Raw genomic sequence first — 13,122 nt, 5'->3', positions numbered from 1 at the left:
TTGGAAAGCTAAAAAAATATTATATATTTAAAAACCATTCTGATTGCACACACAAGTACTCTGAAGTTGACATTAAAGAGATGCTTGAGTTTCTGACAGACAACATTTATGTAGTTTTTGGAAATCAAGTCTTCCAACAATCTGTTAGAATTTCCATGGGTACCAATTGTGCCCCATTGTTAGCACACCTATTTTTGTATGCTTATGAAGCAGAATTTATTCAAAAACTTGTACGTAAAAAAGATAAATCACTTGCTGTGGCCTTCAACTCAACATTCAGGAATATCGACGACGTATTATCAAATCACAACTGTTATTTCCATACTTATTTCGACTCAATATATCCCAGTGAACTTGGAATAAACGATATCACAGAGTTTGCATCATCTGTTTCATATTTGGATATGTTACTGGAAATGGACATTGATGGTAACCTAACAACAAACTTTATGGTAAACGCGATGACTTCACTTTTTCTATAGTCAATTTCCTTACTTATGTAGCAATATACATTCATCACCTGCAAATGGTGTCTGTTTCTCGGTTAATTCGATACGCAAGGACATGCTCTTCGTATGAACAGTTTCTAAGGCGAGACATACTCATTGTTAGATCATAATTTATCAGTCTATTAATAGTCTACGGCCTTTTACGTTTTTCTCCGATTACGACAAAGAGCACACGGCCGGTGTGACCTGTCAGAAGAGGATGCACATTCCTCCTAGGCACCTGATCCTACCTCTATCTTTTTCGAGGTTCGTGTTGTTCTGCTTTGAATTTTTATTTCGTTTTATGGATTCTTGATATGGTTGACGGTTTGTTATTGTCATTTGTTCATCAATACATATTTGTGTTATTCAAATTTTTCCTCGCCGCATCTATAATTATCTTTCCTACATCCACGGATATGGTTAGAATTTATTCAAATACGTCGAATAGTGAGTATTTGTACCATACAGCTACAAATATAGATTTATTTGTCAGGTCATTCTACAGGTCTTACGATGTATTTATCAATGTTTGAAGGAAAAGAATATCATTGTGCGGGTATATTTTAATTCTAAATTTTATATAGTTAATCTTTTTTTGATAAATGTTTTTTTTTAATTTTTCTTTACAAGAATCACTTAATACTATGTTTTATCGCATTTTACTCGTTAAACAAAGAATGGTGACAGAATTGTAGTTTGTTAACAACAATTTTGCTTCAAAAGCAAAAACAGACTATGAATATTGAGTAGATATAACTATATTTACTGACTATAACGACATCTGGCTAGTGTCCAAATAGTCAGTAAATAGGTATTTCATAACACCGAAGAAAACTATTTGTCGCTGTTGCAGAGTGTCTTGCTTGTTCACTTCCAAGTTATCGAGTTGTCGGTCTTTGTATAAGACGACTCTAAAATATGTCTGATATGTTTTGGAAACAATACTTTGTATAATTCATTAGGGATAAATAAAAGATCTATACTATCCATGAATGGATTGTTACCGCATACCCTGGTTTTACATTTCTTGAATAAAAGTGAACAGTGTAATAATGGTGTTGAAACTTTGTTGGTTTTTACCTCTAAAAACTACCATGAAAGATGTGTTTTCACTATTTATCTGATGGGATATGATTTTCAGTATCCATAGAATGAACAGTATACAGCATGCATTTTGTCTGAAGTAAAATAAATCCTGTACTCTTTTTTTAAGCAAGATAAAACATTGGTTGATATAAAAAAAAAATTAAAATGGAGACCTGAGTTTAAGAACAATTCAACTCATTATGCTAAGTTTAGCATGGCCTAATGTAAACTTTCATCAATTGAGATGCAATATAAAGTTCATTTAAATCATTAACATTTTATTTCATTTGAAGTTATTTGCTTGGTTTTTTAATTATTTTGATAATCGTTTTTGAAGAAAGTAAGTCCCAACGCGTTTTCAGTCGCTTACGATTCCAACCTTGTCAGGTGGTTTTATTGCTTCCTTCACCATCATCGGCATATTGAGGTAAATGTACGTTTTAAATATAATAGAGTTTTTAACGATAACGGTTTCTGTATATATACTGTTTTAAACGGGTTTTTTTTTATATTTAATGATATAAACAATATTTCTTTTAAAACCTTAGTGTAGTTACATTGTGGAATAATATGGATACTTTAAAAAAAATTAATGCATTAAAGACAAATATACACTTCTGCTAACAAGGTTCATGTTTGTATAACTCAAGTTTAAATAATCATTTGTTGCCAAGTAATTGAATTTGTGAATAGGTTTGAAATATTTCCGTCTTTATATTAATATCAATAAACAGAAACATTCGGCATAAATGAGTATGTTTTGCAGCATGAAACATGTCTGTTTTCTTCACATTTTCAATTATCACATGTGGGTATATTATTCTTACATCACGTGTGTATATATAATTCATACATCCACATCGATGTCTGGAGTATGTTCAAATGCACGCAGGTGAGTTGATTGTGATTGTAATTGGAAAGATTTTACAATGTTTTATACTTTCACAACACAAATAAGACTACTGCAACGTCAATATTTCATTATAAGCCCCTTGGAATGCTGTCCAAACTATCGTGTCGTTGGAAACTCCTGTATAGGTAATTCGTTTTTATACATTTGTTATCAGATACATGTATTTCTTACTGAGACTCTAAAACACAAATATTAAATGTTTTGCGTCTATCATTGACAAGAATGTTGGCCAGGATTTCATGGCGTAGATTGTAAGGACAACTGCCCGCCTAGTTTCTACGGCAAATCATGCTCAATGAAATGTGATTGTGAACCATGTGATAAAGTCATCGGATGCTCATTTACAACATGTAAGTGTTTCTACAATACACGTTGTACGCAAATGCAAACTAATATTAAATCTAATTGCAATTTGGGCCACCAGTTACAAATGGTCAATAATTGTTTAATGATTCAAAATGTATACATACAACACAGCTACAGTATTGCAAACATAAAGAGCTGCGTACAGTTTTATTCATATTTTGCCCGGTGTAAAGGTAAATTTTACAGATATCACAAAAAATTAAAATGTAATATTAATTTAAACACAAATATTTTGAAAATATATAAATAGTTACCTGATGAGAATATTGAGAGGGTAATCTTGACGTCATAAATAGAGTATTTTCCCACATGTTTTATAAAAACATAACAAAAGACACCAATTCTTCAGTTGTTTTTAATAGAAAATTATGCCCACAGCTATTGTTCACAATGAAGATCACATAATTAATTCATTGTGTGATATCATATGAAATATATAAATTCTATTGTGGACGGCTACTGCAAACACATTCTCCTCTTCAATGACCTCGGTTTACATTTTAAAAATATGATATAATCCTAAAGTCATTATCCTCTTTTCAAAAAACTGAATATATGTGTACAACTTGGTGCATGCAAGTGTTCAAGATGATATAATAATGTGTATTTTCATGAGATTAAAATAGATTTTTAAATTTAGAGCATTTGTTTTCAAAAACTGTACCATCTTCTTAATCTGACTAAAATCTTGGGCAGCTAAATGATAAATAATGGTTTAATAATTCAATTTAATTAAGCCCGAAACTGCCCATTTTGTCAGATAATGAACAGTGATAGGTATGTTTGCGTTAACGAATAGGCATAATATAGATAAAATGAATAAATATTATACGCTTTACATTCGTCATTCCTATGCAAACAACGGCGTGTTTCTAAAGGATACAATTGTAAATGGAGAAATTATGAATGCTCGATTGGAATATAGATTACCTGTTCATTAAAAAATATATCTACTTGTTGAAATTCATAGGAATGATGGGTAGTAAATAATTCGCGAAATTGACGAAACCGGTGTTATATAGTGCTTTTTCCCCCTAGCCATCTTTCCCCCGGAAAAATGGCTATATAGCAATTCTTCCCCCCGGAAAAATGGCTATATAGCAGTTTTTCCCCCACGGAAAGCTGACTATATAGTGGGCTTTCCCCCTTTTTATAGCCAGATTACCCCCACGGAAAACCTACTATATAGTGGATTTCCCCCCATTTTTACTTTGCGGCCATGTTTATTGCGGACCATTCGTGACAATAATTTGCAATTACTGATATGATATTAATTTCTCACAAAAAAGGATAATTATGGCATTTATTAATACAAAGATGAAATACATGGTTTTTCAACCCCAAATATGAACTAAGGCATGCGCCTTCATAACATGCATGTGTCATCATCGTTTATTTCACCTGTTCTCATACCTTTTTGGAACGCCTTTTACACGGATTTCGGAATACCTCGAATCTTTTTCATCTAATCGATGCTTATCTACAGTTTTGACTTCGTCGTTATGAACACGTGAGAACACATTTGAGTGAAAATACGCCGGTTTGGAAATTTAATTTTCCCATGTATTACCATCAATGTATAAGCTTCTCCCAGGGAACTAACTGACCAATCTTGACTTAATTTTGTAGAGGAAGGGAATAAAAAGTGGAAATGTATTACTCCCTCCGTCCAAAAGGCTATCAATTTTAAATTAATACCGTTAGAATTGACGATCTTAAAACCAATTATATATTTCTTCTTCTAAATATCAAACGGGAGACAAGATGCAATAATATGATGAGAAACTGAAATGTTTTAGTTTTACTTTGATTGATGGGGTTCTAAATCGTGGTTAAGGTGTATTTTAATTATGTATTAAAAGCATGTGTAAAGTTAGGTTAGTGTTTACCATTTCGTTTTAAAGTTACGCAAATTCATATTTTAAGCATATTTCTACGAAACACGAGATATTATGATGTAAACATTTTAAAAAACAATGAAATGTCTTCACAACCAGAACAATGTCGGTATCTTTGCTGGTTACTTTGGAAAATGTGAAATGGAGCCTGAACTAACTTTACGTTTATATTGTCACTCACTATTTGCTAATTTTTCCACTTTTAAGTTTGCAACGTGATTTATTAATATACAATTTTGAAAACGATGCTATATAAATCAAGATATACGATTCAATTACCTAAAAAAATTATACTATTTGTTTCATATTTTTGCAATAAAGATTTACTTGTGTACCATATTATTTCTTCGAACAATTAAACAAGTCTTTAGGGTAATTAAAAACACAAAACAAAAACAAAATACAACAAACACATGTACATATATTGTGCTGAGCTGACTTTTTTTAAATAAAAGCTTGTTCTTCTAATCAACGAACAAGTAAAAAAGTCGTATATGCGCTGAGGTTGGTTATTTATTTTTGATTTTCGGTTTCTCCTTTTATGAATAAAAGTTCATTGATTTATTTATCTAATTATTTATTATATCGTTAGTCATCTTATGAATTGATTAAATGTTTTAAGCAATCATGAATTTAATCCGCGTACCTTTTTTAAAAAATTTGTTCGTAAATTAAAAAAAAAAAGCAGCAGAATTAAACGTTTTGATAAAGAAATATATGAGTGATTGTGTATTTTTAAATGATGTTTTTACTTTTAAATGACCGTAAAAATATGTTCATGTGGTCATCTATAGTTTTTGAGATATGGGGCCCTAAAAATACATATTCTTTATAATTGGATTTCAAACATCAGGCTCGAAAACAACAAAGGCTCATACCCTGCATGGGGGCTTAAATTTTCGGTGTCATCTACTAGTGGTATACCACTATCACTGTGAAAATATGGTTAATTGGTCATCTCTAGAATTTGATATTCGGGTCCCCACTTATAGAACACTATTCAATCATTATAATGGTGTTTTAATCATCGGGCCCTGAAACATCAAGGGCCCCTACCCTGATGGCTGAAATTTTCAGTCATCTTCAAGTGGTAAACCACTGCCACTATAAAAATATGGTGATATGGTCATCTCTAGTTTATGAGACATTGGACCCTAAAGAATGTGCAATATAATTATTATAATAGGATTTTAAAAATCGGGCTCTGAAACATCGGAAACAAAATTTCTCTAAAACAGAGGTTTAGCCTGGATGAAATTTTCACAAACAGACAAACAGTCTGATAAATTTATCAAGAAATTCTTAAAACATTCTCGTTTAATACAATTTCAAAACACAGAATTATGCATATAAGTGTAAAACTTGTAAAACTTTTTTCATTAAATTACCTAAATTAAGTTCTATGTGTAATTCCATTACACACATGTTCAACTTTCAGCATTGTCTATAAAAATAATAAATCGGCAAAAACTAAACTTAACCTGTACAGATGAATGCAGATATACATGTATGCAACCTGGGAGTGTAGAAACATTGATTTTAATCCTTACTGGATTTCCATCAATATTTTTTATAAAATCTGAACCAAAAACGTGAGGGAGAAACCCTACTATGGGGGAAAAGCTACTATATAGTAGTTTTCCCCCCGGGGGAAAAGGCTACTATATAGTAGGTTTTCAGGGAGGGAAAGCTACTATGGGGGAAAAACTGCTATACAACACCGGTATTTATTTAGTTTTTTTCTCTTCTGTAGTGTTTCTTTGTATTGTATTAACCCCAATTATCTGCAGCTGCCCAATTAGTCAGTTAATGTCCAGTTTTAACAAGTAAAAATTTATTAGATATAAACATCGCCCGGGGTGCAAGACAGTAAGAAATTTACTTAATTCGGTTTATCAAATAGTAGCTTCACAAAGATGCTTTAATTTTCCTGGCAGTACGGCACAACCTGGAAAAAACTTCTGAAATGATTTTTACAAGATATTCATTGGGTTTTTTTTTTCAAATGAAATGGTAGGGAAAATACTTTACAACTTATATAAGGAAATATGAATCTCTTGATGATATGTCAAGGTTATTGGTGGAATATTATTTATTTTTCTTTCCAACATGAAATTATAAAGAAGCATCCATTTAAAAAAAACGCACGTTTTCTTACACAATGTTATTTGAGATAGAATAAAAATGAAGAGGGTAAAAATGTGTCTTTAAATATGCCTAAATTAGAGAAAGTTGAATAAAAGGTCAATTTTAAAAATTCATTTCTTGGGTACGTGTGTGTCGGGGTCTTTTTTCAAATTACGTTAGAAAGAAATTTCTTAGCATTAATCAAATTAAGATTAGATCTATCGCGCCCCGTATATCAAATGTTGTTGTTACATAACAAATAGGGGGCTTGAAAGATCTTATTTTGTTTTTTTGTTTTTTTTAAGAAATTAAAAAAGATAACCGATGTTTAACAAAAAAAATATGTTACATGCATATGATTATAAAATATGATAGATGAGACTGGTCCGAAGAAAGACGAAAGTCCGACGAATTCTGCATTATGGCTTACATTGTCCGTTTTGGCATCTTGTATCGTAACCTGTTTTATTTTTGGTCTAAGAATCTTCTGTATACTAAGGTAAACGTAAATGTCATTTTCCTAACTTTATTTAATTTGAAAATGAATAATGATTGATATTTCTACTTTAAAAGTATTAAATTAGTTCATGAATTTCTGTTTGCAGACAACGTATGCTGACTATAAAACCTTCTGATCAGGATGAATATGGTAGCAAAACATTTCTAATAATCACTTCAAAAGAATTATTGTATTTAAGAATGTTGAGAATAATTATCAGCTATCCTGTGTTTAACAGGTCCCAAAAATCAAATGGCTCCATTAGAAAATAGTAGATATAGTATATCGAAAACGCCGAGGACAATTGATTCATCTCAAACAGATGACACAGAGACAAGCTACAACAAATGTCAAACTACAGTTTCAAACAACATGACAGAAACAACCTCAAGAAATGCTTATGGATTTGGCGACTCTATGGATGGAGCTTACAACATTCTAAAACTTACAGTGTCGGATAAAAATGAACACATGCAAATCCCGAATAAACACTTCAACTCCTTTGGAAATACAAAAACATACAAACGTACATGAGGATACATCTCAGATGGCGTCCTCAGTTTCAAACATTGTTAAAACAAAGAACCATGAATCAAAACCTTTAATCCATCGAGAGAAAAAGAAACATCAGAAGGAATTATTACGGGCACTGGATGAATTCAAACAGGGAAGCACTAGAGATAGGAAAAAACTTGGGTATAGCTTTACAAAATCAACAGAACTGTTCTGATATATACTTCACGCGTTATTTCCTTATTGTGAATTGATATTGATATCAATTTTTCTGTGAAATGACATATATTATATGCATAACAATTATTAATTATTTACTGTTTATGAGAACATCATGTGTTTTTAAGCATGTCCTATGAAGCTATTCATAGACATTATATCAGATTGGTACGTGTATGCGCATAAAGTTAATGAATGTGTGAAAAAAATGTTAGATTGACTCGTGATTCAATTGTACATGTATTTTTCTCAAAGATCAAATTGGTGAAAAACATGGTTAATTAATGTAAACTTGTATAATAGTACCTATTTTTTCATTTGTACATGTATTTTTCTCAAAGATCAAATTGGTGAAAAACATGGTTAATGAAAACATGGTTAATTAATGTAAACTTGTATAATAGTACCTATTTTTTCATTTGTACATGTATTTTTCTCAAAGATCAAATTGGTGAAAAACATGGTTAATTATAGTAAATTTGTATAATAGTACCTATTTTTTCATCGGAAAAAAATGCACCTCTTAACACTGTTCTTCATCTAAATATCACCATTTTCAAAAATATGATAACAATTGTTTGTAAAGACATCGTTTACTGTATTGAAAGACATTTTGTTACGTTAAACAAACTAAGATTTGTTTGTGCTTTTGTTGATGATCATCAAAAATAGTTTATCATAAAAGAACAAGTTTATTTTGATATATGAAACAACGTTTTTATTTTCAAATTTTATCAATGTAACGATGTATACATAACTGATACAATAAAACAATATATGAACATATATATATTTGAGCTACTAAGAATGAGCCATCACCACCCTTACAACATTTAAAGAATCAATGAATAAATAAATAACTATATGATGATAGGAAAATGAAGTCTGATAGCGAAATTTTAACAGCTGGTGCAACATAAACAATTCCTTTGTAACATATGATACTAAAATCTAACAAATAACATATTACATTTCCAAACATGAATTAATGGAAACAAAACATAAACATTATTGCGTTGTTAAAACTTACATGCACCATATTTTTTTTAATTGTAAAACTGTGCAAAATCATACAAAGCAATGACTCTCCTTAATTTCATATCTAATCAAATCATAAATTCTACAGAATGAAAACTTCCTCACTTATCCATAGTTTTTAAAATAGATTGAAATAAAGGCTCTGAAAACTTTTTGAATGCCATACTTTGATGAAAGTACATTAAGTGATTGTAGTTATCGTATTGTCCGCCATCGATTTCAATCAACAACTTCGTCGCTTTCACTCTGGTCACGTGTTACGTTGCTGACATTTGCTCGTCATCATTGACAGGAAAATTCAAGAGAGAAAGTGCGCGGATATTCTCCATATTTTCCTGTGTCGCATCGTCTGCTTCAACAGTTTCTGATTCTTCTCCGGACCCTACATTTATGGTTGGGATCGGCAGAAGACTAGACATATCAGGTGTCTGAATCACTCCAGTTTGGTTTATCTAATTCTTCTCCGTGAAGCATCTGCTTAAGTGTCATTCCTTTTGCTTTTCTTCGTGCTCGAATTTCACCTAACTTAAGCAGCACGTCATCGTTAAAATAAAGGCAATACATAATTAGTTTATGATACAACAATGTTTTAAACTTATACCAGGTATTACGATAGGACAAAACATATAGACCCTTCAACACATCCATTAATGAATTTTTTTTTACGGTGTTACCGTTCTGGCGAGCGCAGCAAGAATTACACATACCTTGCATCATTGTCAACCTAGTGTTATTTAGGTATCAACGAATGTCAAATAATGTTTGAGAGAGTATTGCTGTACAATAAGTATGCCAAAGGTACTAATTTTAATGGTGAATGGATTGTTACCGCATATCCTGGTATTACTTTTCTGGAATAAAAGTGAACAATGTGTCAATGGTGTTGAAAATTTGTTGGTACATTTTACCCCTAAAACTAAAACTAAAAAAGAATAGTCGTTGATGCTTAAATCGTGTTTCATCTTTATTACACATAAATAGTAATTTATATCGTTCTACATTAATGATTAACGGAATAATGATGCTTCGGGTATCATCTGAGATAAGAATAATCTATTAACACAAAATAGAAAAATGTGATTCTAATTTATAAATAAACTGTTCTTCCATCGTACGTGTTTTTAAAACTAGGTTTTCCCGCACTCATGTGCAGTGGTGTTACAAATGACGGACCACATTAATATTCATCAGACGTGTAGCAAAGTTTAGAGACAAAAAACTAAAGAAAGAAAATGTTTTACGGGCCTAGAGTTTGTGAAACGTCTAATTATAAGAAGCATGATGTATATTTTTACTCAAACTATTTTTTAAAATTTTACTCTAAATACACTACATATACCTTTGGATGCATTATAGATAAATAAACACTTATGCTAACAAGGTTCATGTTTGTATAAATCAAGTTAATAAAAGCATTTGTTGCCAACTAATTGAATTTGTCAATAGGTTTGAAATACTTCCGTCTTATATTGATATGAATAAACAGAAACATTCGGCATAAACGAGTATGTTTTCCGGCATGAAACATGTCTGTTTTCTTCACATTTTCAATTATCACTTGTGGGTATATTATTCTTTCATCACGTGTGTATATATAATTCATACATCCACATCGATGTCTGGAGTATGTTCAAATGAAGGCAGGTGAGTTGATTGTGTTTGTTATTGGAAAGAATTAGCAATGTTTTATACTTTCACAACACAAAAAAGGCAGGTTTAACATCAATATTTCATTATAAGCCCCTTGGAATGCTGTCCAAACTTTCGTGTCGTTGGAAACTCCTGTATAGGTAATCCGTTTTTGTATATTTGTTATCAGATACATGTATTTCTTATTGAGACTCAAAAAAACAAATATAAAATGTTTTGCATCTATCATTGTCAAGTATGTTGGCCAGGATTTCATGGCGTAGATTGTAGGGACAACTGCCCGCCTAGTTTCTACGGCAAATGATACTCAATGAAATGTGATTGTGAACCATGTGATAAAGTCACAGGATGCTTAAATGCCATGGGTATGTATTTGGACAATACAGCTACAGAATTTCAAACTTAAAGAACTACGTTAATTATCAGTCTTATTTTGCCCTTTTTGAAAGTAATTTTAAAGATATCGCAAGATGTTTGAGTGTAACATTCATTTAAAACAATACGTGAAAAATGAAAATCTATAAATAGTCACCGATGAAAGTTTCAAAAGGTTAATTTTGATATAATAAAAAGTGCATTTCCCCATATGGTTCCTTAAACTGAACAGAACACCAATTCTTCAATAGATTTTAATGGGAAAATATGTACGCAACTATCGTTTACAATGGAGTTCACATTATATCTTTATCGTGTGATTCTGTACGTGTGGCACTTGAAATACATATATATCAATTTCATTATGGGCGGCGGCTGAGAACACATTTTCATGTACCATTTTTCATCATCTTGGACAACATTTTAGAAATTTGACATATTTATCCTCTTTTGAAAATAAAATAAAGCACAACGTGTTTCACACAAGGTTTCAAAATGGTATAATGTGTATTTTCATGAGCTTAGAATAAATTTTTTAATATAGTGTAAATGTTGACAGAAATTGTACCTTCTTCCTTATCTTATTGAAGTCCGAGGCCACCAAATGAAAGTTGTTTGATACTTTAATTTAATTAAGCCCATCACTGTCCATTTTCGCAAATAATGAACAGTGCAAGGTACGTTTGCGTCAACGAAAAGGCATGATAAGATAAACAACACATTTTGGACCTAATTCTTATATTGTGGCATACATGAAATAAGCATACGAAAATATGAATACGCTACATATTCGTCATTCCTGTGCAAACAACCGGCGTGTTTCTAAAGTATACAATAATTAATGCAAAAATTATAAATGATTGATTGAAATTTATGATTTTTTGTCTATAAATTTATCTAATTGTTCGATTTCATAATGATAATAGGAAGAAAATAATCAGCGAAGTTGATAAAACCGGTATTTAAGTAGTTTTATTCTCTTCTGTAGTGTTTTTGTGTATTCAATTTGTTTAATCCCACTTATCTGCAGGTGTCCAATAAGTCAGTAAATCGTCCAGTTTTAACAGGTAGGAATTTGTTGGACAGTAAGAAATTTACTTATCTCGGTTTATCAAAAAATAGCGTCGGAAATATATTTTAATTTCCGTGGCAATTCGGCACAACATTGAGAAAACTTCTGAAATCATTTTTACAAGATATTCATCTGCGCATTCTTCAAATGAAACGGTAGGGAAAATAATTTAAAATTATATCAGGTAATATGAATCTGTTGATAAGATGTCAAGGTTAATGGTAGAATATGCGCTATGTATACACTATTTGATCCATTATTCATTAATTGACTTAATTCACCAATTGACGATGATGATTATATTGATTAGTAGATTGATTGATTATGGATTGATTGTTTATTTTCCTATTGCAAATGTCAATGATTTATATTGATTGATCAAACAATTTGATCGATTGATTACTTATGGATTGATTGATTGAACAATCCTATTGCCGATGGAATTGATTTATATTTATTGATTGTTGGTGTGATGATTGATTGATTTATTGTACAGCCATATACCTGCTAACCAATTTGATGAAAGGTCGGTAGTTAAAATGCATGTTCAATTTAAATAAATAAGTCATGACCAAAAACGTCAGTTGGTGATTAGCTGTTGTCATTTATAAATATTTATTTGTCAGTTCATTCTGAAAGTTTTATGATGTTCTTATCGGTGTTTTGAAGAAAAAGAATATCATTATGCGTGTATATAATAATTTTATTTCTATTTATTTAATCTTTTCTGATAAATATTTTCTTTTGAGGTCTTTTATATCTGTGCATAAATCATATCACTCATGATAGGTTTTTACTCGCATTTTACTCGCTGAACAAAGAATAGTGACATAATTGTATTTAGTTAACAACAATTTTACTTCAAAAGTGAAAAC

At 30.9% G+C, this 13,122-nt stretch overlaps 2 protein-coding genes across 6 annotated transcripts in view; one reads left to right on the top strand and one right to left on the bottom strand.

The window, feature by feature from the left end:
* The window catches only part of LOC105319498 (malignant fibrous histiocytoma-amplified sequence 1 homolog), a 110,306-nt gene that overhangs the window by 18,555 nt on the left and 78,629 nt on the right, over positions 1-13,122 (bottom strand). The gene's annotated exons all lie outside the window — the stretch shown is intronic.
* The window catches only part of LOC105319503 (uncharacterized), a 46,256-nt gene that overhangs the window by 28,248 nt on the left and 4,886 nt on the right, over positions 1-13,122 (top strand). Inside the window, exons 1-6 of one of the 5 annotated variants that reach the window (XM_066067949.1) lie at positions 2,166-2,469; positions 2,566-2,615; positions 2,712-2,840; positions 7,257-7,380; positions 7,487-7,530; positions 7,619-8,431. In XM_066067949.1, the coding sequence (XP_065924021.1) occupies positions 2,327-2,469; positions 2,566-2,615; positions 2,712-2,840; positions 7,257-7,380; positions 7,487-7,530; positions 7,619-7,914 (786 nt within the window). In that variant the 5' untranslated portion in view covers positions 2,166-2,326 and the 3' untranslated portion in view covers positions 7,915-8,431. Of the gene's footprint in view, positions 1-2,148; positions 2,470-2,565; positions 2,616-2,711; positions 2,841-7,256; positions 7,381-7,486; positions 7,531-7,618; positions 8,432-13,122 lie in introns of those variants that run through there. The other 4 variants (XR_010708231.1, XR_010708230.1, XM_066067945.1 and 1 more) reach the window with 4 other exon arrangements.

The sequence above is a fragment of the Magallana gigas genome, chromosome 8 (genome assembly GCF_963853765.1).
Source record: "Magallana gigas chromosome 8, xbMagGiga1.1, whole genome shotgun sequence".
In the NCBI taxonomy this organism is placed as follows: domain Eukaryota; kingdom Metazoa; phylum Mollusca; class Bivalvia; order Ostreida; family Ostreidae; genus Magallana; species Magallana gigas.
Note: the sequence above shows the minus strand (reverse complement) of the source record. Positions and strands in the feature narration are given on the sequence as shown.